The sequence below is a fragment of the Clinocottus analis genome, unplaced genomic scaffold, assembly GCF_023055335.1.
Source record: "Clinocottus analis isolate CAN_PGR_092001 unplaced genomic scaffold, fCliAna1.0.p SCAF_10, whole genome shotgun sequence".
NCBI lineage: Eukaryota > Metazoa > Chordata > Actinopteri > Perciformes > Cottidae > Clinocottus > Clinocottus analis.
In genome coordinates, this window is record NW_027175821.1 from 10,336,121 (window position 1) to 10,363,425 (window position 27,305).

General features: G+C 41.8%; 2 protein-coding genes across 2 annotated transcripts in view; one reads left to right on the forward strand and one right to left on the reverse strand.

Annotated features, from left to right (window-relative positions):
• The window catches only part of LOC137792074 (protein INSYN2B), a 20,177-nt gene extending 4,586 nt beyond the window's left edge, over window positions 1-15,591 (forward strand). Inside the window, exons 2-4 of the mRNA XM_068587516.1 lie at window positions 5,019-6,950; window positions 9,417-9,491; window positions 13,538-15,591. Coding sequence (XP_068443617.1) covers window positions 5,404-6,950; window positions 9,417-9,491; window positions 13,538-13,721 — 1,806 coding nt within the window. The 5' untranslated portion in view covers window positions 5,019-5,403 and the 3' untranslated portion in view covers window positions 13,722-15,591. The remainder of the gene's footprint in view (window positions 1-5,018; window positions 6,951-9,416; window positions 9,492-13,537) is intronic.
• dock2-like (dedicator of cytokinesis protein 2) overlaps window positions 1-27,305 on the reverse strand; it is an 84,001-nt gene that overhangs the window by 27,706 nt on the left and 28,990 nt on the right. The window contains exons 25-26 of the mRNA XM_068587528.1: window positions 20,467-20,609; window positions 15,780-15,875 (exon numbers count right to left, since the gene is read on the reverse strand). Coding sequence (XP_068443629.1) covers window positions 15,780-15,875; window positions 20,467-20,609 — 239 coding nt within the window. The remainder of the gene's footprint in view (window positions 1-15,779; window positions 15,876-20,466; window positions 20,610-27,305) is intronic.

Sequence of the window (27,305 nt, forward strand, 5' to 3'; positions counted from 1 at the left end):
AAATACAGTTGAACCTAATTAAAATGCACAATAAAACACTGCAGAAAGAGGAGCAGGGTTTTGGTTTGTTTTGACCATCATTACTGGATCCCTACTTATGTCTGAAGTGCAGTGATAAATATTAAACTGTACCATGGCACTTCAGAAAAGGTGAACCCAATTATGTATAGAAAAAATAAAGGTGAAATGTGCATACTGTATACCTCCAATGCAGTATGCAAATACCAGACATACAATATTAATTTACAAACACAGACATGTAGAACATTTGAGATAAAACACAAGCTGCCATATATTTCTAAAGATTTTCAATAATTCAACAGCGTTTCCTTTTGACCATGTTGTTCAGGTAAAGCAGAGCAGTCGTACCTGTAATGAGCTGTTCAGTCCAGCTGACCTGTTTGACAGCTCGCCTGCAGCCTTTTTAGCCATCAATCAAAACAAGTCTGAGAGGAGGTCCTAATATTTTAACGGCTCACACTGTTATTAAGTTGATTGTCATGACTTCTATGCTGACATCACACCAGCTTCTTCCTACAACTATTCATTAACAAATGCATGCTGTTTTGCAAGTATTGCAGATTTTGAGCTTTATATCATATTATGGAAATATAAGAATATGGGCTGCACGGTCGCCTCACAGCAAGAGGGGCCGGGGTTCGGATCACGGTCTGGCAGGTCCTTCTGTGTGGAGCTTGCATGTCCTTCCCGTATCAGCGTGGGTTCTCTCCAGGTTCTCCGGCTTCCTCCCAAAGACATGCAGCTTAGGTTAATTGGACTCTAAATTGCCCGTAGGTGTGAATGTGATTGAGTGTGAATCTGTTTCTATGTCTGCCCTGCGATGGACTGGCAACTTGTCCAGGGTGTATCCTGCCTTCGCCAAATAAGAGCTGGGGTTGGCTCCAGCGCCTCGCGACCCTAAAAACAGGATACGCAGTTTGGATAATGGATGGATGGAAATATAAGTTGTGTTGTAATAACTCTTGTACACTTATCACATTGATTTGGGGACTGCCCTTGAGAGTAGGGCCTTGTTTCTGCCAAGTAAAAATGTTGCAATAAATTATTTTCACCAGTAAAGAGAAATTAAATTCGAAGAAATGCTTTGAGCCCAGACAGCAAAGGAAAAAAACCTGACTACACTACCCAAAATGCAATGTTCGCTTGGTCTCCAAGGGCAAATAAAGAGTTGCGTTTGTTCTGATGGTGGGTGGGTAAGAGACAGTGAGTGAGAAAAGCAATGCGATTACAGAGCAGTAAAGCGAGTCTCAGTCTCTCCAAAACACACACGTCAATCGGCAGTTGAAAAATGAGGCTCACCTTGAAACGACAGGGGACTAGACTCGCTGGAGCATTCAGTGCTCTGTTACTGCAAAGGCGTGGGTACTCTCACACACACACACATACACACACACACACACACACAGACACACACACACACACACGTGTGCACACACACACACAGAACAATTCTTGAACAGCTCAAATCTCCCAACTGGTAAATTAAACTCGTTACATGTATAAACAGATTTCATAAAAGCTGCAAGCTGTCAGGAAACTCCCTCCTGTGTATGTGTGTGTGTGTGTGTTCAAGCACACTGGCAGTGCATATTGATTACGAGCAAACAGTGTGTATGGCTTCCCACATTTCCATCTCTAATGTCTGTGTCTTCATGGCAACCTTCCATCTCTGCCATGCTCTTCTCTTTATTCCACCAAACACTTTTGGAGATTTCAACATAGGAAAAAATGCCTCTTCCTCTCACTCACACACATGCTCACGCATCACTTTTATCTTGTCTGTGATCCTTCTCCTTCATCTGTTCTCTCCCCTTATCCCTCCAACACCTTTCTGCACCTCCCGGTGCTGCCGTCTCTCCCCTGTTCTCCTCTTTTGTCGCCTCCCTTTTATCCCCTCAGGCAACAAAGTACCCTCCCATTCTCCTCTCCGTTCATTTTGCCAAGCCAGAGGTGTGATGTGGGCGAGAGTTTAAGATTAAATATAGAGACAGAGGGAGAGGGGAGAGAGAAACACACAGTGAATCAAAGACAGCGTGACATAAATGGGAAAGGGCGCCCCTTTTCTATTTATGTCACGCTGTCTTTGAGTGCAAAAAGTCTGACAGCAAACACAGGTAGCGATGAAAGCAAAGGTGACAAGAGGTATCCTATAGGATGTAGACAGAGTTAGAGAGAGAGAGAATGATGAAGAGAGACAGGCGTGTGAATCAGGAAACTGGTGATGAAAAGAGAGAGAGTGAGAGAGAGAAGTTTGTTGCAGCAGGTGTCTGTTGTGGCTGCTGGTGGAAAGACAAATGCTTGGAAATGAGCTGCAGTGAAATTACCTTCGATTGACTCAGTCTGAATCCTCCCAAGGCAAACTGCTTGACAACACATAAACACACAAACATGCACATCTGCAGTCCTCACAGTCTCCATTGCACACACAAACACTGGCGCTTTCAATTTGAATGTATTTTTGCAAACAACCCATCTCAGTACCTTTCTGGCTGCAGCCTGTTTTGTCAATATATTTCTCACACACACACACACACACACAAAAATTTGTGAACTCTGTGATTTCCAGCACCATGTTTGACCACAGTTACGGTTGCAACCATTCAAACAGTCTGGACTGTTTATGCGTGACCCCAGGCTATCGCCCATGCAATGGAGCAGTCCTTGAGCCAAACACACTGTCGAGATATTCAAGTAAATAGCAGCAATATGTCACTGAAGTGTAAATCCTTTGATCTATAGTCCCTTACGTAAAGAGCTTATGTTCCCAAGCTCTGCTGGCTGTCAGTGAAGCTCTCGAGCACAACTGTGTCCCAGGAACTTTGTCATGAGCCCCGACAACACAGTATTGTTTGAAGCAGGGAAAGTTCATAATAATAATAATAGTAATAGTTTCAACTTATATAGCGCTTTTTATAGTGACACAAAGACGCTTTACACAATAGACGATAACAGACGCAATAGAACACGAACGGGAAGACAAGAGCAAACAAAAAGAAACAACAAAATATTTAAGGTAATAAAGAAATAATGAGAAGTAAACAGAAGAGGCTGTGTGGGGCAGAGCGGAGGGCAGGTGCAGAGGTTTATCAGGTGAAAGCAAGTTGGAAGAGGTGTGTTTTGAGGGCTTGCTTGAATGATGGTAGGGTGGGAGCCTGACGGATGTGGATGGGGAGGGTATTCCAGAGGGGGGGTGCAGCAGCTGAGAAGGCCCTGTCGCCCCAGGTCCGGCGCTTAGTCCTGATGGTCTTTAGAGTGGTTGTGCCGGCGGACCTGAGGCAACGGGTTGGCGCGTGGAGGGGGAGGAGGTCAGCAAGGTAGGGAGGGGCCAGATTGTTTAGGGATTTGTAGGTCATGAGTAGCAGTTTGTAGTCTATCCTGTACTCAACGGGGAGCCAGTGGAGGTTGTGAAGGACCGGGGTGATATGATCAAAACGTCGGGTAAAATACACACTGAGAACATGCTAAATTTTAACTGTTCCCCTTTCTATACAGCTGTCCATAGGCAGGCCCACCAGCAAAATGAACTGTATTCACTGAGTTTTTATTCATGACAATACATATAAACTGAAATTCCCGAAAATATCGACAAAATTAGTTACAGTTGCTTTTTTTGGGGGGGGGGGGGGGGGGGGGGATGAATAAAATCGCTAATATGCCCATTTCTATTAAACTCATGCTGTCAAAACAGCATGTGACGTATGGCTTACAAATGAGTCAGCTGGTGAGAATACATCTTTAATGCTTGTTTGATTGCAATGAAAAGAACAACAATGTGGTGAACATAGGAGAAAAATAAATTCAGTCTGCTGACTGATGTCTCAGACATGCCTAATTTCATGCCCAGATTACCGTTTGTGAACAGTTTTTTTTGCATCTGTTGGAAATCATACGTATATGTAGGCTTACTCAGCATTTTGGCTCCCCGAATTGGGCAGAGACTGATTTAAATGTAGGTGGATAGAAATAAATTAGCTGCAACTTCTGATCTGGATATACAACATGTCTTGAAGAGATGCTTGTATTTTGTGCTGAGACACTGAAGTCACAAACCAATTGCATACTGTTTTGCTCTGGTTGAAGTAAAACTTGCATTTACTAATGTGCAACCTCCATGTACTCTCTTATTTTGTTTTTTGTTTTGCCCTTGAAGTGTCAAGCCAATGTGTGCTTCTGCAATGACCTAATTTCATCCTGAGAAAAAATCTGATATATTGCCCCAATTTTGTCAGCTTATCATAGTGTCATCATGCAAGTATTCAAGGAGTCAATTGTCTAGTGATCTGAAGTGAGTCAAACTTTTAACTTTGATACCCTTTCAAATATTTATAAAGCGTTGATCAAACATAATAATACAAAACCAGAAGACATTTTGACATAACCTTGCTAAGCATTCAAACAAATGTTCCTACACACAATATAAAAGTGATTATATATATATGACGCTGAGTTTCAGCAACACGACTACCTCAATGAAACAATGTTGCAGAGTTTATCATTATGCTGAACTCATTAGACAGATTTCTAACTGCTTTCATGAGAGATGTTGACGGAGGATGCATCAGTTTACATACTGCTGTGGGAGGCAAAGATAACCTCATTTGAAATGCGTCACGCTGTGTCATCGCGTAATAAAAGACCACAACAACATCTGTAGTCCTGATTTCATAAGACTTAATGACAAAGCTCCTTTGGGTGTGCACAAATTGTGACTATAGAGATATAAACTATTACCCTTCAGATATCCCCAGTTTCTTTCTGTTCCCTCTGGAGAAACAGCTTGATGAGATTTAGAGTCGAGCCTCTGTGACTCCCACCCACCTGCTGGTCTAATAAGAGGCTGATAGAGTTCTATCGATTCGGTCACTGTGTGCATTCGGATGAGGTTGAAGCATTTATTTGCTGCTTTACATGCCAAATGTCTGTGCCTTCTGTCATTCTTGCCAATCTGACATTTATTCCCTGTCTCCCTCTTTTCTTCTGTCGTTTCTCTCATTCAGGGCTTCTCTCTTTTTCTCTCCCTCCGGAACAAACCTGCAATGCCCAGAGACTGCGTCCAACTCCGCATCTGTGTGCCATTGATTAGAGACTGAGAAAAGCCTCGACTGTGATGCCCAATCAGGAGTAGTTAATCAAGTAAAGAGGCTAGTAATAGAAGGACATTGAGAGTTTAACATCTTATTGGATATGGAATTCATGTCTCCAGCTTTCACCTACAAACACTCTCACACTGCCTCGCAAACCCACTAATTCCTTCGGGTAAACAAAAGCTGGAAACATTCCGGGTTTTTTTATTGGATATAATCCTGCTGACGATAGCTAATGTCACTGCTTGCCTCCACCGTGTTCAGCTCGTCTGGGGGCTGAGCCAACCTGCAGAGGATTATGGGCAGGAGAGTGGCTGATCCAACCAATCCAGTGCCTGCGCTGGGGGTTCCCCTGGCAGGGGGGCGATGGGGGCCGCTGTGCAGTGTCGGGGTGCAAACATCTCCCGGACTGCGGACTATCCCCTCCATCAAACGACACGGCAGCCAACCAACCAACCCACTCACCATGGCGACAGACAAAACAACCACAGTGGAGACAGGGGGACTTATTAGAAGTGACAGCAACGGTCTGCCAGTGTCCAAGGAGAGATCTCAGAACGAGATCAACAGCCTGACGCAGGACGACATGGGGTCACAGGGGTCAGGCAGCGGAGTTTACTGCCACATCAAAACTATGAACCCCAAAGACACAAGAGAGAAAAGAACAGCTCGGTATACAAATGGCAGTGTGGTGGCCTCTGATGCCGTGGGAGGAGTTTGCACTGAGGCCACAGAAGGCAAGGAGCCGACCCGAGAGAGGAGGAGGGTGCAGTCTCTGCGAGGCGAGGGCCATCGCTCGGTATTAAAGACCGGGAGTGTTTGTACGACCGTGCACGCCACCCCACCGCGGCCCTGTCGAGTGATGCCAACTTCCCCACCCAGTCTTTGTGGGACATGTGGGAGGAGACGATCCCAGATTACACCATGCACAGGCGCATGTCGCAGGAAGGCTGTCAATCAAATAACAGCCAGCCAGACTTTACCTAATCCACCACGGAAACCCAACCAGTCAAGAAAAGAATCTGCTCTGGACTCTCAGATTAGCACCAAAAATACAGACACAGCAAACACCTCCACGCACGCATCAGTAAAAACTTCTCAAACACCACAGCTGTCACACACGATACCAAAAACACACAGCTCCCATTCCAACCACAAATCACACACCCAGAATAAAACAGAGTCCAAGCAGCAGACAAGGCCACATTCTGCAGACTGCACTTATTACAAGGACTCAGCCACGCAAACAACAGACACACAAACGCACAACAACACAGACAGCACCACAGCTACCACTCATACACAGCGACCACACACCCCATCTGCAGAAATGGAGCCACATTTGACTGACAAACACAAGAACGACTTGGCTAATATCCAGCACGCTGACGAACACAAGCACCAGTACACATCAGTCCGTATTGCTTCTAAACATCCAGCTCCTTCCCTTCACAGTGAATTAAAATCTACAGACACCCCACCTCTCCCACCCAAAAACTCTCCAAAACCCACTCATTCTAAACCGGCCACACCCGTAGCGCAAGCCAAACACACTCAGGAGAACACATCAAAGCAAACATCCTCAGAACGGATCAAACTCAAAGACTACGCAAAACAGAAGAGCAAATCATTTGACGACCATACTCTGCCTTGCAAGACTCATATAAAAGCACAATGTAATGGAGCTCCAGGGGGGCTGCTGGTTGGACCCGCGGGGAGCGCACCACGCAAGCTGGAGAGGCAGTTACAGAGCGTGGAAGAGAACCTACAATCCAATCAGGAGAAGATCAAAGTGCTTCTCAACGTCATTCAAGACCTGGAGAAGAGCAAGGCCCTGAGCGAAGGGTGAGAGAGGGAAGTTAATGGGGGAGATAGCTGGAATGAAAAAAAAGATGGGGGATGTTGTGTGATATGAGACAAACCTAGAGGGTTAGACACCAAGACAAAGAGTTAGAAGAGGGAGGCATGAAGATAAAGATGAAAACACAGATAAGAGTTGGAGATAAAAGAAGATGCAGATTGCAATAGAAAGTGCTTTAGTTTGAGCATGAGAACAAGATGAGATGGTGTCAAAGAAGAGCATCGAGACTCAGAGGGGAGTGTGTTTGAGTTGTTATAGCAATATATATTGACAGGCTTTAAAGTCTGTGTAATGGATTTTAAATGTCAGGCCAGTGGAGAATTGTTGAAGAGTGTGTGTGTGTGTGTGTGTGTGTGTGTGTGTGTGTGTGTGTGTGTGTGTGTGTGTGTGTGTGTGTGTGTGTGTGTGTGTGTGTGTGTGTGTGTGTGTGATCCAATCCTGTTGGGATACATATATATGATAGCTGCCAGCCTGTAGTCAATGCTAGTAGATCCTTCCTCTGTTCCTCAAAGGGCATTGTACTCCCCACAGTAACAGTGCCCCTACAGACATTATATCTGCTCACCAAGGCAAACTAATCAATGATTTCTTTCTGCTAATTCTTGCATTATTAAATTCTACTCCTCTGCTCCAAATTCATTGTTTCTCTCCATGAATCCCTTCATTTCAATCAACGGCTCCTTCTTTCTCCGAGGCTCTTTAACCTGCTTCAAGCTATTCATCCCTTTCTCCGCCTCCGCATTGACATCTATCTTTCCTCCATTCTTAATTAATACCGTTGTTCTCCTCCTCTTTATTTTTTTCGGCACCTCCACGTGTGAATCATGCCTCTAACAACTAACTTAGTCATTTCTCTTCGCACCATTTTGTGATCTTCCCCCCTTCTTTCTGCCCCAACAAGCTGTCCATCATTCTCCCCTGCTGCCACTCCGCTTGTTTCTATCACTCCTCTTCCTCCTCGTCACCATGTCACCTTTACTGTCAGTAATTCATCTCCTGTAGTTTATATTAGATGTCTTTTTCATACCATTGGTTGTTCTCCTCAGCACAGACAATCTAAAACAAGAGTTGTTCTGATATTGGGAAGGAGCATCTCTTTACCCTTTTGCCTAATCTTCCCTATAATGATCCATCGTTCCCCACTGAAACACACTCTTGCTTTTTATCTTGCTTCTTTCTTTTTTCTCTGAAGGGTTAACAGATGTTTGCAGCTCTTGACTAATCCCTACCATATTACCTTTGAGAAATGCAATTATTGTGCAAGTTGCAAAATAGGCTGTGTAGTGTACACTGCCCTGCGTGAGTCACTGTTGAAGAGTGTGTGTGTGTGTGTGTGTGTGTGTGTGTGTGTGTGTGTGTGTGTGTGTGTGTGTGTGTGTGTGTGTGTGTGTGTGTGTGTGTGTGTGTGTGTGTCTGTATGCCTCATGATAAGTAAATGACAAAAAAGTGTAAAAAGGCAGACAAAAGAGAAAGGGAGAGAGACAGAGAGAGGGAGTAATTGAGAGATAAAGACATAAAGAGCGCGTAAGAGGGTCTACATGTATCTGATGCTGTGCCAGAAATGAAAGCACTTTAAGTGGGCCGCTGTGAAAAAAATGTCGGCAGAGCTAAGAGGTTGTTGCTGTGCTCAGCTCCTTGTTTTCTTTTCTCTCCCAAAGAAAATAGTTGTCTTTTCTTGAGCCATTTGGTTTTGATAAAGACGGGTAGCCGATGAAAAAAATATTAAGCCAGTAACACGGTCTCCCTCCATGTAAATAAATGTCTATTATATCACCAGAAATCAGCTCCTCTCTCATATAGACAGTTCAGTAAAGGGGCAGCCAACATTTCTTGGCAAAAAAAGGGCTCCAAATGAAATAGCAGTCAGCATGAGCCTGCTAGATGTGTTTCAAGTCTTAGGCTCATGTTCTGTCGTCTTGCTCAACCTTGACAACACGGTTTGCAAGTGTTATCATGGTATTGGTGGCTCATTTCACATCACACGCCTGGAATGTCAAACAAGCCACCCACCAGGACTATTTATGTATAAAGTCCTGAATTGTCCTGTTGTAGTACATTGCATGCCCTAAACATCATAAGTTATTTCGGGCCCTTTGACAACCCCCCAGAAAGAAACACTTGATGTTGCCGCGGAGTGACCAATACAAATTGTGACACGAGCAGTCAAGGGAGCGAGACTCGTTCCAGTAAAGAAAAGGAAGCATGTTGTTTGTGCAAAAAAAATCTTCCTCTGCTGTTGAATGTCAGCATACAATGTTAAGTCTAAATACGTCAAAGATTTCAGTGATCAATATCAATTAATCAAGAGACATTTTTTCTCAAAGATGTCGAATCTATAGCAACACAATATCATTCCTGAAAATTGGTATTTGTATCAGATGTAGATGTGTAATACTGATAAACTTCTTCTGCGAGTGTGTGGGAATGTTTTACATGTGTTGTTTCTGCAGTCGCAGCTCATACAGAACTGGTCAGGACATTAACAACTGCCCGACCTGCCAAAAGACAGCCTGCATCATCTACAGGTAAACTGATCAAGATAATGAGCTTACCACATTACATAACCCAGCAATGACAACTCATTCTTTCCTACAGCGGAATAAACAGCCCTGAAACTTCTCAGAGATGCCTTGTGTAGCCTTAAAAATGTTGCATTTCATGTTGTTTTTCTCACAGCTTTTCAACATTTTTCCACTTATTCAGCACATCTTCCTTTATCATTGTATTTTTCATTAGTCTTTCTTCCTGGTATCCTGCTGTCTTTGCCTTTTCCCCCCACTCTGATAATTGTGCTACTCAAACGATATATCGCTATTATACGAAAAATGCGAGACTGAGTGATCCAGATCATCAATATTGAAAGATATTAGACAAGGACGCTCTCTCCAAGAAAGTTATTTACACATAAAAGAATCTTCTACGCAAACAAGCAAATTAATTCAGCACCTAAATGTCTTTCCCTTCCCAGTCATCCCTCGGGTGTGTGACCTAAATAAGTAATTGCATTCTTAGATCCTCTGCATTTTACATAACTGCAACCCCACAATCTGATACCACATACTGTAGTTAAATTCTCCCATCACCTCACCCCGTCGCTCTCTTATTCTAATCATCTCATGCCTGCTCAAGCTCTCTCTTTCATCTCTAGCTTTCAATCAAACTGGTTTCCTCTGTACAGTCTTGCCTCATTCCATCTGTCAAATGTCAAAGCTATACACACCTGTTACCCACTTCCACCCAGCCACCAGGACGGCACTGTATGCACTCAGGCTGAAAATGTGTGGTTTCACTTAAACAGTGGAAAACACGGAAACAGAAAAGGAAAATACTGACTTGCTCTAACTGAAATAATCCGGCATTAAAACCTCTTTTTTGTCTAAAACTTTTGTGTGGGCACATATCAGACCAAAGTTATGCTTGAAGCTAAATCTACTTGTTAACAATCATAAATATAGATAGCTCTCTCTTGCGGGCAAAGGGGATGAATACATATTTTACAAGGACTTCATATAGTTCTCTCCAACCCAGCAGCCGCACATGCATCCCTCTTGTATTTTTACTTTCCATAACGTTTTTGTTTAATCTCTTCATCTCGTCACACACTTCTCAAACTCTCTCCTCCCCTTGATCTCAATTAATACAGCAAGTTCCTTGGCCAAGTAATAATGAACTCCAAGGGGAAATGACACATTTGGTAACATGTTACACATGGCAACATACCATACCATCCATATATCCATACAGATGGGAATAAAGAAATCTCTCTAAACTGAGAGAAGTGAACAAACTTTCCTCACCTTACAGTCATATGCAAGAACAGACAAACACAAGAGGAAAAACCCACCACCTACATTACAAAAGAAATTGCCCACAAAAAGCATTTTTCTGGTAATTCTCAAAATAGTTGTATTTCCTCCTCACAGGAACATGATGGAACTTCATTTTGTAATAAGCAAAAGAAAATGGAGAAAAAAGCTTCCAAAAAGCATCAAAGCCCTGAATATGTACGTATAGTGTAGTATAGATATTTATAATAATATAGATTTTTAAGGGCCCGGGGCATCCCTAATCTGAAGAGTGTGTTGCTGCTTGCTATTCACATCAATTTCATCCAATTTAGATTTTCTTTCATGCTCCACTTTCCCTTCATTTGTTTTGCACACATGCAAATATAATAATGCATACCAGGCCATGCTAATTAATGCAACAATAAGGGAAAAAAAGTTTTTATTAGGAATGTCTGTGCCGGGTTGTCATATGCATAACGGTACTTGCATGCACACACTCATACGTACATTGTTGTCAAACAAAGACATTGATATACTTCACTCTTTGTAAAGGATATTAATGACTTGGACAGAAAAAACACATTATATAAGCAGAACACATTTCCAGTGGCTCGTTGTGACAAACACACAAAAGTCAGAATCTCCATTTGTTTGATTGGACGGCCTTATCAAACCCACAAAGAGAATTCTGGGTAAAGAGGGTGACAGATAGAGGAAGAAAGACACACACGAGCAGAAGATGAATTACTTTTGGGGACTGACAAATCCATTTTAATGAATTGTGGTGAAAAAATTAGTTTTGATGTGAGCTAGTTGCCTGAAGATGTTTTGCCATTGTCAGTCCTTATTAATCTGCATGCTGAGAGACAAGGGGAAGAAGAACTTTTGACAGCCCCTTTTTCTCCCAATGCTCCAACAGCTCAAATACAAACACACAAATAGACATATGTACACACTTATACACACCTACCATAACAGTTCTGCAATTATCCTTCCCATACACACAGTTAAACGTTGCGCTTTATAAAAAATATAAACCGCAACCCTGTCAACTAAATGACTGATATTTACCCTCACGTAGACTAAAAAGTAAGGGATAGAAAATGTAACAGGTTTTCACGAGGATAGAAGCAACAATAGCACACAGTCACACACAAAGTTGTGAAGACGTAGAAGATGACAGCTTGCACACCGAATTAAGAGCAGCAGCTTTTACCATTGTCCTGCAATCCCATGAACAACAGGGAGAGGTAAATATGGGCCGAGACAGGCGGTTAGAGAGGATTGAAAGAGGGGGAGGTTGAAACCTAGAGAACTGTGTGTGTAAAGAGAGACCCAACAAAGAAAAGTACTCTGCTCTCAAACATAAATTTCGTAGATGTTGGACAGGTGCACCACTTTATCTTTCCTTATAGGTTGTGTGTGTGTGTGTGCATGTGTGTGTAGTGATACAGTAGTTAGTACATCTACTTCATCATTTATTCATGGCAGCCATCTCCCTTCCTCTTTGCCCATCGGAGCTTTTACTTCCTAATCTATTCACTCGTTCCCTCGCTCCTTCCATCCCTGAACTCCTTCTCGGGGAGCTGAGACCTTTCTGCTCTCCTCTGTCTCATCTCTGTTGGCACTCATCGTCTCCTCCTTCACCTCCCTCTGTCTCTTTGTTTCTCTCTTTTATGACCAACTCGGTCCTGTTTTATTCGAGCTTGCCTTTATTTCATTTTTTTGTTGGTGCATTCCTCCATATCCCAAAAGAGAGTCAGCGTCTTTCCTCTCTCCTTATAGAAGTCCCTGCCTGTTTGCTTTTCTCCCTCGCGCAGCCATGAGCTTGTTGTGAAAGATGCACACATTGGGTGTGAAGGGAGCACATATGTGTTTGTACAGCATGTGTGTGTGTGTGATGTGTGTGTGTTGGGATGTTGCAATAGGGGAGGGTGGGTTGTTGTCTTTGCTCTCCTTGCCTCATCATGTGGCTCATTACCTCCAGATGCCGGGCCCTATGCAGCTCCTCCCCTATAATCCAACCTCGACACACGCTTTTTTCCCCACACACAAAAATACACTTACCAAAAAGGAGAAAAAAATGTAAAATCTACTACACTATGACCTGAAGCGGTGGACACTTCAGAGAGATGGTGAGAAGAAGAGCACAAGTGAGAGCAGAGTAGGGAGAGGGACTGACAGAAGCATAGAAAAATAAAGCCAAGAGGGTCTGCTTTGAACATATCAGAGGAGCAAAAAAAAGTTCCTTCCTTTAGCTCCTTCATTTCGCAAATGCTCCTCTCCTTTCCTTTGCTCTCCTCCCTTTCCCATTCTCTTTTTCCTTCTCCTTCCACACCTCTCACCTCACCAGCATGTGATCTATCGGTGCATGAGGCACAGAAGAATACTATGGATGTGAAATGAGCCGAGTAGAGGCCTGTGTGAAAGTATATGTGTGTGCAGAAGGTGCATATGTCAGAGTTAAGAACACAACACAGAGTTCACACCTCCTTCACAAGCTACACTATCCGTAAGTACAACCGAGCGTTTTGGGATGCACATTTTGATGTCACTAAAACTCCTTCGCTCAACTTTCTCTCATTCCCTCTTTGTAATCTCTCTTTCTGCACAGTAAACTTCCAACTGTAGTCACATCCTTCAGTTCGTCCTCTTCCCATATCTCTTGAAAAATGAGCTATATGAACACACGCGACTTGTTTGACACCATCCAAACCGCTCAGTTGTGATCCTGCTGGCTCTCTCTTATCCTTATCACTGCTCTCCCTTTCTTTCTTCTCCAGTGTAGAGCATGATTTCCGACAGCAGGAGGGACGGTTCCAGGGGGTTATGGAGGCCTTAGAGGGGGAGTATGATGTGCCTACACCCACTCTGACCAAGCCCACGTCAGCCCCTTCCTCCTCCAGCCGGCCCAGCACCAAGGCCCGTGTCAAGAAACTCCGCAAGAAGTGTTTCTGGTGGCTGTAAGATTTAGAAAAACAACATCCTTTCGGTGGTGATTCTGTTTTAGGAGACCACAGGCCCAAACGTTTTGAAATAAAGCATCTCATGGGCCCGTTGGTGAGTGGTGGCTTTAGGTGTCATGACATCAGAGGTGGCATCCTGTGCATCCCTGTAAATGGCACTGCTTCCACAGCAATCCATCCTCACCAGGTAACCAAGTAGAGAAAGAAGAAATGCACTAAAGACGGAAAACAGGACCAAAGGAGCAGCTGAATTTCCCTTTCTGATATATCTCAGAGGAATATTGAGAACAAGATCAACATGGATTTCTCTCTGTGGGAACCAGACTTCAGCGGTTTATTTGTGATTCACGTTTGAATGTGAGGATACCATTTCCCCATGAAAATGATGTAACGGAGAGATGAAGCATTGACACTTTGGATGACAGACACGTGTATTGTTTTTGTCACTTGGTTGAGTGGCTGTCTAGACGGATGGACAGATGTAAGAACGAATTGAAGCCAAGATGGATTCACGCTACAGCTGGGAATGAATCCTCACAACAATGTTGGCTAATTCCCAGCCATTAGCAGAGGGATCAGAACAACTCGGAAAATCCCAGCAATTTAACTAACTAATCGGAATACTGTGTCTTTGGACAGCTTGACAGGCACAATTTGAATGTAGCAACAACTGAAAAGCTAAAGAGGATATGAGTGGAAAATAATCCGTTGAGCTCTCTGGAAACAAAGAGACAGCTTGCTGGATGGATATTGGGGTTTTGGAAAGCAGTGGAGAGTGTTAAGACTGTGTTTAGAATACATGAAGAGACTTGATCTGTATGGCATCTGATCACAGACTGACAGGCCGTGTCAGATGATTCAAAATTCTGTCAACATCGTTTGGCAGAGTGATTGATTCTCTCCTTTATCACCATTCAAAACAGAAGTGTTTTGATGTATGGATTCTCACGCACACGTGTGCATACAAACACATGTACAAATAGCATACACTTATAGGCACTAACACACGTGCAGTAAACTTACTGAAACACAAGCAAGTACACACACACACACACACACACACACACACACACACACACACACACACACACACGCCTCCACAGTTAGTTATTGGCCTGTATTCATGTTTCAACATTGTATCAATAGTTGTGGAGCCTTGGCTGATGAGGCCCTGATACATTCTGTTTGAATTCATTTGAAACTAGCTGATTATGTCTGAAGTCTTTCTTAAGTTTAAATTGCACAAATTGTGCAGAGGAATGCTCTGTTGTCGTGCAACATATGGAAAGGCCTCCATCATCAGTTTCATGTAATCTAGCACCCACTAACTGTGACTGTCTGCAGTTCCACAGTCTGCACTTTTTAAAAAGTTATTGCACAACAACATAGATCACCGTGTTCACATTTAATATATCGTCAACAATAGTTTCCATATCTATTTAGCACAGGCCGCACTGACACTGCTAGCGGGTTTATTAAGCTACAATAGATATTAAAAACATCAACAATTGATGTTAAAAACAACACGTCTTACCAAAATGTACAAAAGAAAAGTCTTTATATTTTGTCAGGTCAAGTTACGCTATCCCATTTCTACAATTAGTAGAAGAATATGGTATTCAATATAGACAGACATTAATCTATCCTTGTTGCGAACACACATCCACACAATTATTTTGAACACACATAAAAACACCATTGCACAATGTTTAGTCCACAGCAGCTCAGAGTTTAACCACGAAGCTGTTTCTGGCTGACAAGTTGCCACCAATTAGAATCCTGGATGACAACACATTCACTAATTAACTCAAACTGTGTGTGAGCTCCCATGATGCCCCCATCTTCCTGATCTTCCTATTGTATGTGCAATAAAGGTGTGTATTTTAAACAAAATATGTGTGTGCTGCCATATGTTGTGCTTCGGAAAAAAAGTGGATACAGGGTTAGCTTTTTTTTTTCTATTTACGAATCTCCTTTACCTTAAAAAGAAGGTTCTGCAATACATGACTCATTGCAATTCCGGCATCAACGACTCTTATGCAAAGTTGCATGTACTTACGATTAGAGCATGCTCGCGACCCATTGTGATGACGGTCCGGATGATGATCCTTAACAGAGACACCACAATGTCCTGGATATGTTGAAATGTGCCCCCCTAAAAAGATAGACAGAAAGTGGAGCAAGAGAAAGAGAACGTTAGAGAAGGATGGAGAGGAAAAAATAGACGAACAAAAGACTGTTAGAATTTCTCGGGTGTAAACGCACACAAAAACACACACCGATGCAGAACCGAATCAGCAACCACTCAGGCATAACGTTAGCGCTGCTCTGACAACCATCTCAGAACTTTTCTCGACAAAACTTTGGAGATTCGTCAGCTTTTGTTTGTAGAGCTGTTTTCCTCCTGCGAACTCTCCTCACTGAGAAAACAACCCAGTTTGCAAACACAGTCCAAAGCTCTACTGCTCCTCTGAATGGATGATTGGCAGATCAAATGAAACAAGAAAGAGAATACATTTTTTTGCATCTGAAATCTAAAGTCTGTTCGCCGTTTAAAAATTGAGCCTCACCAGAACATTCAGTTAATCACCTTCAGTGTGGACATTTGAACCTCAAAGGCACATGGATGTGGATTGTTTTTGTGCAGACCTGCTTTCGTATTCCTATCTTTCCCTTTGAAGCCACTTTTCTGTCATCTTTCTTTTTCTCCATCTGGCCAGAGGCAAACAAGGGGGATGAGATGCATCTAGTTTGTGTTCACACCAGTTCCCGTTTCAAGTCCTATAAATGTCAGGAAATCTAATATCAATGAAATACCATGTCAACTGCATGTCAAAGCTGTAAAACGTTAAGACCGGAACATTTTGGTTGTTTCATCTATTGAAAGCTTTTCTTTTTTTACTTTTCAAAACATCTCAGACATTGTGTTAGCTAATAATGCAGCAAAATAAATACAATTGTTTGATCACCTGTTTGGACCGCAAGTTAAGAGAAATGTGGTCTGACTAATGATAAATTGAAATAGCACAAAGTCCTTTCGCAAAAAGCATCTGTATTCAAGTGTGGAGGATGGCACGCACACGCATACACACCCACACAAACACACACAAACGCACACAAACGCACACGCCTGGAGGCAACTTACTCATGAAGTATCTGCAGCATCTAAACACACCTTAGTGAAAAGACTGCAGGGAGCATTTGTGTGGACGTGCGTGTGCAACAGTTTGAGTATAATCTGCTGTAAAAATATGTGTGTATGTGTATGTGCACGCGCACACGTAGTTAGGTTGAGGCGCATCTGTTGATCCTGAATAAGACAATAATTATGAATAGACACCGGAGGGAAGCAACCAAAAATAATGCACAAAAGTAAGATAACTCTCAATTTTCATTGTATTTAAAATAGCCTGGTTAGCCTGCCACATGTCTGTCAAGGCAGCGATACACATTTCCAGAATGGATATGTCTATACATATGCAGCTATAATATAGAAGACAAGAGGTGAGCCACAATACTGTACATTCATTCCAAACTGAAGCCGGACTGGCTTATCATCTCTACCGGCGCCATGTTGTGAAAAAAAACTGTGTTTTGTTTGGTAGTCATGTGCTCTTGTCTATGCCTGTGAGCATCGTCTCTTTATCACACACACACACACACACACACATGCACGCACATGCACACAGACACAAACACACACGACTTATAAATTCAAGACAAACTCTCCCACAGACATGAGCATCTGTCTATTGCGGAGTCATCTCTTCCATCTCTGCTTCTCTTTCTTCATCTCGCTCCAGTTTGGAGACATCTGTGGTGCGAAGGACTTAATCAGGTACCACCCAGAGCGAGGAAGAGAGAGATGAGGAGATGGGTGAAAAACAAAGGAGAAAATGTGCAGAAAATAAGAGATGGAGTGCAAGAAGGTGACACAAGCTGTCGTCACCTCTTCCTCTAATTTCTATCTTTCCCATGCCAATTTCAGTGCTTCTATTTTATAGCTCTTTGCTTTGTTTTCCTATAAAAATCCTTCCATCTTTTTGTCCATGAAATAAAAACATTCACCTCCTTCTGTTTGGTTGTTAACTGTCTGTCTGGCTCCTCCATTCACTGTTTTCCATCCTCCTTGCATGGACAATTTCTCTGACCTTTATTTTCACAGAAAAACAACGTGTGTGTTTTTGGGGGGGTGGGAGGGGGCTTTTCAGTGGTGAGCAACAGTGTCTGTATTTTACAAAAAGCTGTGCAGCATAAATAGTTATGAAGGTTATAAATCATTAAATCTCTAAAACCTTGATCCTCACTTTTACAAGTTGACTCTTTTAATTTATTTTTCAAAAGCTTTCAACACAGTTTCAAATGACGTGTCAGCTCGAACACCATGTGTCAATGTACTGGGTCTTCCTCTTCCTTACCCAGTGTATTAAAGTCCCCCACGGTTCCATACAAGGACCTCCATGGGGCCATCATTGGCACAAAACTATTTATTTTTGTGTTGAGAGTAGTGTAATTGTATCTCAATCCGTGTAGGCATAATAAGATTTGTAAAAGTTTGAAGACAGATCTCCAAATACATAGTGTATTGAAATATGTAAATGTGGAAACAAAACTGTAAATGGGTACATAGATCTGTCCAGATATTATTGCAAGAAACGTATTTTGCGCCAACAGACATGAGTCATCAGTTACAACTCAGTAGGCATCACATTCACATGTGACTTTCACTATACTTCCGTGGTAGAGATATGTAAATAGACGTGTGTATATTTATATACATAAATAATGTTGTCTGCACATGATTGTATTTGTACACAAGATGACGTTTTGCTTTGTTTTTTTTATACCTCAACTGACACAAGATCATCTCGTCATATTTACTGCATCATATTTATTAAAACTCTCTCTCCTCTTATAGTCTCTCCTCTCTTGGCTCATGATTGATTAGTGACAGCTACACAGCTGGAGAAAGCCACACCTTCACTTCAAAGACTAAGCAGGTTGTCAACAACTTCCAGGAGCAATTAAAAAGCCCTTCAGCTGGATATTGCTGATGTAATTGTTGGTCGTGAGTGCGTGCATGCATGTGTCTTTATTTCAAGAGCAAACTGGATATGTTTCAATGAACTAACATGCAGCAAATGAATCAATATTATATTTGGTCACAGCCTGCTCCATTGCAAGACTTGAGGCAAAACAGCTTAAGGCTATTTACTTCACTCTTTAAGAGATTGGTTGCACTGGGTTGGCACAGAGATCAGGCATAGCTCAAATGCATCCAGTGTAAAGATAAAGGATATGTTTTACAATTCATGGGTTTGATCATTTTCACCTTAACACTTTCCCAATAACTAGAAATGTGTACTCAGTAGAGTGCAGACCTCCACCGGGTGATTCTGCAAAGACCATTGCTGTACTGTTCATTAAACGCCTGGAGGAGATACAAATGCTTTCTAAGAAAGTGCTATTGTGTTTACACTTTTAACTATTAGATATTTAGTATACAGATTGTGTCGTCATACAGTTTAAACTGGTTTTGTTTTTGCTTGTATATGGCACTCAAGCTGCTCCTCAAAGGACCACTTAGTGTCTGATTTTGCTTTCCACTGACATATGATCAGGGCTGTAGTGGAGGATAAACGCACGTAAACGCCGTTTACGCACCTCAGGAATTTTGGAAATAGCGTTTACCCACCTCCGAGTGGCGTTTATGCACCTCAAAGTTCCATGCTGCTTGTATTCGTCCGTTGGAATAATAACGTTTATAATCGTGTGTTTGTGTTATTGTTTTCTTGCTTTCCCGCTGAATTTAAGCATATTTGAATTTCTAAACTCCGCAGAGGAAAAGAAAAGGGGCGGTGTGAAGCCGGTAACGGGGCCGGTCTGTAGACTGCTTGCCAGAAGGTGCCGGTCACGACCCGCGTCCCGCCGGGTCCGGTCTTCTCTAAATTGGGTTGTCAGCTGCAGCTGACACTGACGTGAAATCAAACCAGCGGAGAGAGACACGGCACACAACATCCGGTTTTCAAAGTAATGACTGACATGGATGTTTTCAGAACATTTCTGACCACATTCAAACATCTTAACTGTACTGGTCGTATAGAAATGTTTAAATATGTCAAACACAAGCGCACGATAGTTCTTAATCTAGTAATTGTCTCGCTGTGTTGACATACTTTTCTTTACTGTTTTCTTTAAATTTTATTAAACTACAAACACATCTATTCACTGTCATTGATTTTATATGACTTATTTAATAATGCAGTACAGGCAGGACAGCCTTACAGAGTCGCGATGCTTTGTGTTGCGTTGCTACGCATCGAGACCTGTATGATCACAAAATTCATAGTTTACCCACCTCTAATTTTACCACCACAGCACTGCATTTGATAATATCCGTGGAAACTGCAACCGCATAGCCAAACAGCTACCATGCTAAGCTACAGATAATTGAAATTGCTGTTTGCATACCGGGTAAACCTACACAGACAACCTCAAAATCAAATAAGTTGTAAATAATAACGCACCAAATGAGGAGAAAGGAATAAAATAGGAATGTGTTATAATTAGAAGCTGGGATTAGCAGTGTGTCATAAGTATATGCAACAGCATGGACTTGGTTGTAAAAAAGGAAACATAATCACGTTAACACAACGCTGAACTTGAAACCCCAGAATGCAATTCATTACCATGTGTGAGTATTGGCAATGTGCATTTGTTACTATGAAATGTGCTGTGCGTCTCACCACGTTGTCCCTGCTCAGGACCTCCAGGATGTTGTTGAGCAGTTCCAGACTATTTCTCCTCTCATCATGAGGCCCGTCAGCCATACTGGCCAGTGCCCCGCCCAGCTCCCGCAGCATCATGGGTAACAACACATCACGGCACTCTGTAGAGTAACAAAACCACATGTGGTTAAAGAGGACAGTTTAATAAGAAAGGCTGTTGGAACAATTGGATAATTTCAGAAATGCAAGAGGAATGCAAGAGGGATGTTTCATCTACTTCTTTTAGGCAAAGCCATAAAAGATCCGGATGCCTTTCAGATGTGTAAACACCAACATCAACAGGCACAACATCAAGATTTACTTTAATGTGATTTCTCTATGAACAACACTTCAAACTCAAAACCCTGGACGCCAACATCAATTGGTGGAGCACCTGTGGAGACAGCTGCGCCCACACAGCCTTGAGTAATGATGCCACTGCACCCTGAAGAAGAAACCCTAACCCCAGACAGCACAATGGAGTGATATCAATCAAGTGTCTATTTACAGTTCCACGCATGGCTTCGTCAGCCACACAGGCAACTCATCAATCAATGTTTTCTCTCTCACATCTCTCTGATTAATCCTAATCTTTACTAATTCACAAGTTAATTTGGTCTAATTGTCTGACAAAAGAAAGTCATGAAAACAGGGGAACACTTGTTGAGTAATTGATAATTCCTCTGAAATAGTCATAGTGAAAAATACTGCACATGATGGTATCTCTTAATATTATATTACTTGCTTAAGTGCTCCATAAATTATTTATGGGTGTTATATAGTCAAAGTCTTCTCTGGGGATTGTCCAAACTCATTTGAGGAAATATAGAAAATCACTGAAGGACTCATAAAGTAGCAAAAGCACTGTTATGAAGTAGCGTTCAAGCAGACCTGAGAAAAGTGTGCGTAGAAGCAGTAGACATACACTTGAATGTTTCATAAATCGTCTCAAAAGGTTATTACCTATTAAATAATGACATTGAGATCGGCAGCTTGCCATCTAGATAAACCAAAGAACTGATCGTCACCATGTGCTTCATGCACAGCGTGGCTATCATTAGTCTTTAATGGCATACTTAAGGTGGGAAATCCTCTTTTGGAAGAAAAAAAATTCACTGATGTAACTTTATTTGCTGTTTGGAGGACAAACCATCTATATGCATATGACTAAAAAGTAGGAATGATAGTAAAAAAAAAAAAATCATACTGATCAATGTTTGACTTTGTTTTGCAGCTCAAACCTTCTGCTTAGTCAAACGGTGGACATTTCATTGAAGATGTCTTTTAAAATGTTTCGCTTCATTGAAAATGTGTTGACACAAAACAGCAGCATGCTTCAGAAACTACACCTTGTTTTGTGGAAAATAACACAGTAAAGACTTTCCATTTGAAAGCTTTGATAGATAATTGAAATTATTGATTTTGGTTCTAAAATTCTCATCTGATATTGTCTAGCAGCCAGCAGAGCCGTGGCCAAATTAGCTTCAGGCAGACACAATCCAAAGGTTACAGTTAATTGATTGTAAGTATGTTTTTGATTATGTTTTAAGTCTGATAATCAAAGCTGTGAACATTACCTTTATCTCCACACAAATCAAAATCATGAATGTCAAATTAAACTCATTGATGTTGTCTTTCCTACAAATAAAAGTAACAGCAGCAGATCTAACTCTGGACAAAACATGTAATGCTGATGTTTGCTGGTGACGAAATTACTGAAACAAACTTGATTGTCAAACGAGTCTCATCTCTGGCCACAATGGGTTTTGGATCATGATTTAGTTTGAAAGTCAAATAATTGACCTCAAGGCACTATTACATGTTTATTAGAAATGATGTACTATGCAGGTACAAATATTTATAATGTAAGAAAACTTCTTATTTTTACAACTTGTCTACCTTAATCAGTCCTTTCTTAATCAGTCCTTTCTTTATCCCCCTCCCCCCTCCATCACCTCATCCCTCTCTTGTAGCCGCAAGTTGACAGAGCACATTAAAAGCTCATTTAGGCTGATGCTCGTTAGTTCCATTATTAACTGAGCCAGGCTTATACGCCTGCTGAGTGGACCCTCATCACAACACTCACTCCATCACACAAACATGCAGAGAGGACAGGGGAGGGAGAGAGAGAGACGGAGAAAATGCATGAGTCACTGAATGCCCTCGATGACTCAGAGAAATGGAGGGAGGAGACAGAAAAGGAGACAGAGGAAGAGACAGAGCTCGGGGCCTGCTGCACATGTAGAGGAAATCCAACGAGGAGGGGGATTTTTCAGTGAGAAATGTCAAGCAAAAGTAGTATCCGAGTGCCATGCAATTTAAAGGAAAGAAGAGGAAGACAGGTGAAATGTGATTGGATAAAAGAAATGTTGTTAAACAGGTCCCAAGAAGCCATACAAGAGGCCTGAAGGAGCAGAGGAACAGATGAAGGCTGAGAAGGCGCTGACGGCACGCCACTGACATCATGTAGCAGGTGACATAAGAGTGTCCATTAAAAAAGAGGGAGGCCTCCTGGTGTGTGGCCTCACAAGATGGTGTTTCAGATGTTGTCAGCTTTGTATTTGAATAGAAACCCTGATAAATTAGTTTAATCCATGAAACAACAAACTCATCATATTTTCTCCTTCTTATATAGAGAAAACAATGGGTTGTGTTTTATAGCAGAATTGTTGTGTTTGCAATAATTAATCCATCTGCCTTCCGGGCGCTGAATGTACCATTAAACCTGAGGAGAACTCCATTCCTGGTTAAATGACCCCAGAGCTACCCTCTTTCTGTTTTCTATTGATCTTAGAAATAAAGCAAGTTGGTATTTGTGCCACATGTTCAGGGGAGATAATGTGAAATAGAGAGCAGGTGGTGGGTTCAAAGGATATACACTGAATGCGTTTTGATTTTACTCTACAAGGAGACACACGTAATGAAAATATAGCCACAATAGCAAATCTCAAGGTTTTCACCTACCCCGACCCTCCGCTGATGTGCAGTGAGATGAAAAAATACATTTACTGAAACTCCATAGATAACATTACTGCACATTAAATAGAAAACTAACGTGAATATCCACAAATACTTCACACTGTAGAAAGGCATCTAGCCTGGTGTTTTACGTTTAAAGATGAGATATTAAACACGTCGGCGATGTGCCCTTTCTTTGTAGGTGCACACTTTTGTCTTGAGTAAGCTATGATCTCTTACTTTCTATATCTGTGCTCTCAGCCAACACACAGTGCTGGCCTGGTGGAAATCTGATGGGAGAGAAAGAAAAAGCGATAGCAAGAGTGGCGATGGAGCATAATAAAGACAAAGAATATTTCCTATTTCATTGTGTTTCTCTAAATAAAGATAACTTTTATTAACAGTCGGGGAGCAAGCAAACTCAGATTTTATGCATAATACTTCAGACCTGCAATGCCGTGGTCCAAACACAGTGACACAATCTACACAACTCTGGTCATATTTTCTACAGTGGTTGCTGATATTGGAATATTTTTATCAATTGAAAGAGGGATGGAAAAACAACCATTGTCTTGTGCTTTTTGAATTCTTTCCGTACAACCTGTGCTCTCCTGGGAGATTGTGTATGCAGAGAGAAGCCCCTTTTGTTCAGTCTGCAGCTGCTTCTCATTTTTAAATTCAGAAAACTTAAAGAAAACCATGAGCCCCCTAATAGCTGGCTCATCTTCAGCAGCCAACTTTGACAGATCTGTCAGTATTGTCTGTTTTGATTTCTTTCCCTTCAAAATGCCCCTGGACCTCCTGAATATGAGCATTAAAAAAGGATGAAGTACAGACTGCTTTGGCAATGCTCCTGCAGACACTGTGGCTGATTGTCTTCAGTCACCAATGTGGAACGGTGCCTTTAACTCTGCAAGTACTTCTCTGTACCCTGCCTGGCCTGGAATAACATCAGGAATGTTAATATCTGCTGCTTCAGCCTGAACGTAAGCTTTCTCAGAGACTTCTTTGAACTGCACTGTGGCCCTCTGGGCTTTCAGTGTTGTAAGAACACCAAATACAATGTCGTGCAGCTCCCAGGGTCTAGGTCATTCTTTAAGAGGGCATTTTAAATTACAGCTATTTCAAAGGAACACTTCCTCGGGGGCACTGCACAGTGGCTGACCGTACACTCAGACCTCTGAGAAGAAGGTGTGTTTGTTCCAACAAAGGATATGCAAAAAAAAAAAAACGTCCATGCACACGAATGAGCAAGTTCTCTTCTTTTTAATAAACACATGATGCTTCCTCCGCGGATCACATTAGTGGTCTAATCAAATTTTTTTCTTTTTCTGGAGCACATTTCTGAGTCCTGAAGCCTCCCTGGTCCACCCACATTTCTAAAACCGTGTCATACATCACTTGTGGAAGCTCCTGAACATGTCAAGTCCCAGCATGCCCAAATCAGAAAATGTTATTTTTGGGGAATCTGGCTCATATCATGCTGGATGTTTATACTTATGATCAAAATATGGTACAAAAGTGTTTGTTTTTTTAAATACACATTTTATTCCCAAGAAAATTCTGAATAAAATCCCTACAAAAATAACATGTATTAGAAGTCATTTGGGGTTCCTACGACTACTGAAACACGGGGGAAACGAGGTGCAGACTGATTGTTAAAGAGATAATCTGTAAGTTGAGCCACTGCATAATTGCAGTGATTGTATTTCTTGATTGAGACAAAATAAACATTAATACGATAATTATAATATTGGTTGAGTAGTATCTGTAAAAAGAATAGCCTTTATTTGAGCTGGTGAGCTATTTGTCATTGTGAAAAGCAGTTGCTTGCTGACAGCATATTAGTGCTTGTGCAGAACTGTTGGGCCTTGAAATGCAAAAATCAAATTTAGCAAATGTAGCTTCCCACTTAGAACCTGAAGCTTCTGCCAGCTTATCCTCATCTCACTCCTCCTGGTGGCTTCCTTTCCCTCTTGTGTGTGCATCACTCTCTTCATCTGTTATTTCTATTCTTTGTGCTCTCTATGCATAATGCAATATCCGTCTTCACCATCTGGTTTTTGTCTTTCTGTTAAGCCCTCTACGTGTCCTTTCACACATTCTTTAATCCCATTTATTGTCTTTCTGTCATAATTCTGCTTCTCTAATTCAACATTTCAGGTTAAATATCAGAAGTTTGAAGGTCATAGAAACTTGTCTGACCAATCATCAGTTTTGGGTTGTCACAAGCTCAGTAAGTACAGAACAGTACTTCTTATGCTATGTGGTCTAGATCTTCTCTGGTTTGAGCTAAAGAACTTCCTTTCGGGCTCTATACTAATCTGGCATTCTTCTCTGAGATTGGCTGTGTTCCTATAACTGCAAACTATTTTTGCAGAGGTCTATTTGGTCGGGCTTGCGAGTAGATGCTTTGTAAAGAAGCAGCCGAAAAAGAGATGCTGCCTAAGGGTGAGCGGGTGTAAAAATGATGTAAACCTATTAATTTGCATGCCATTTTGTATAGAAAAGGGGACAATGTGACACACACCAAAATTAGGTGAATACACTGATGGTTTTACTTTCCTATGCACACCTATGTTTCTATGTTCCACTAGCCTGTGTGAGTTAAATGCATGGTTTGTGGTCCATCCTGTGGGTCAACAATGCAGTAAAATCAATCCCGGCATGTTGTGGAAGAAAGCTTTGCGAACAGGCACTGACAGGCAAACAAGTCTGAGGGCAAACGTCGGGATGCATTTTAACTTTTTCTCATCTAGCTTTAACCGTATGCCGTTTTACACACTAGTCAAATAAACAGAAATCCAAAAAAGGTGCTGACGCACAAGACAAAACATATTCAGAGTGCACACCGACAGAGCTTCAAGTGCTCATCTATATTCAATTGGAAATGTCTATTTATTCTAGCTGTAATCTCTGGCTTTTATTATTAATATCAATGTATGTCTATGTGCCAAGCGTGAACTATCCTTTTTTTTTTAAATCTGATTTGGTGCTTTCCCTGCTATTTGATGTCTAAGAGTTGGAATGTCTTTGTGCCCGTGTGAGCATGTAGTTATGTGTTTGGGTTACCAAGTTTGTGAGAGCAGACAGCGCTAGTGCTGGCAGGCCACCACACAGAGAGAAGCTTTGATGGCTCAGCAGCCAGCCCATCTCCTCTCTCTTCCATGTTTTTCATTTGACAGCCAAACACAATAAACTATAGCACATGATAATGAGATGCAATCGCAGTTCCAAAGAGGCACCTAAATCGTAGATGTCTTCCTCTATCTCCCCATCTCTCTCTCTTCACTGTCGTCCCTTGCTTTTGGGAAGGTAGAATGATAGAAAAGATGATAATAGGGAGGTTTGGCTGCGCAACGACAAGTAAATCTTTTCTGTTGAGAAGGGGTTGGGACCAAGCCAACTGTCTTCCCACTTGGTGATGACTAAATGTCTCTCTCAGCAGGTTTTTCATCCCTCTGTGTCGCTGTGGGTGTCTCCTCTCATTCACTCTGCCTACACCCCTCATTTGTCTTCCTCCCTCATTGGTTTTCTCTCGCTCCATCTTTCAAATCCCTTTACCAATTCAAAGATGTATATTTTCTCTGTATGAATTCAGGTTGTGACTGTCCGTCTTCACTTCTCCCTCTTTTGAAATTGCTGCCTTGTTATGATGTGTTGGTAAAATGTATTTGACAAATGATTTGTATACAAGACAGCTGCCTCAAAATGGTTTAGTGGGATGATATTTATTTCATAGAAATGCATAAAATTGTCTTGCTTTTGTGAATGAATGCTCTCCCGGTAGGGCAATACGTTACTAATGACAGAGTGCAGTAGTGAATTATGTTGATGTATGATAAAGCCCAAAAGTGCAT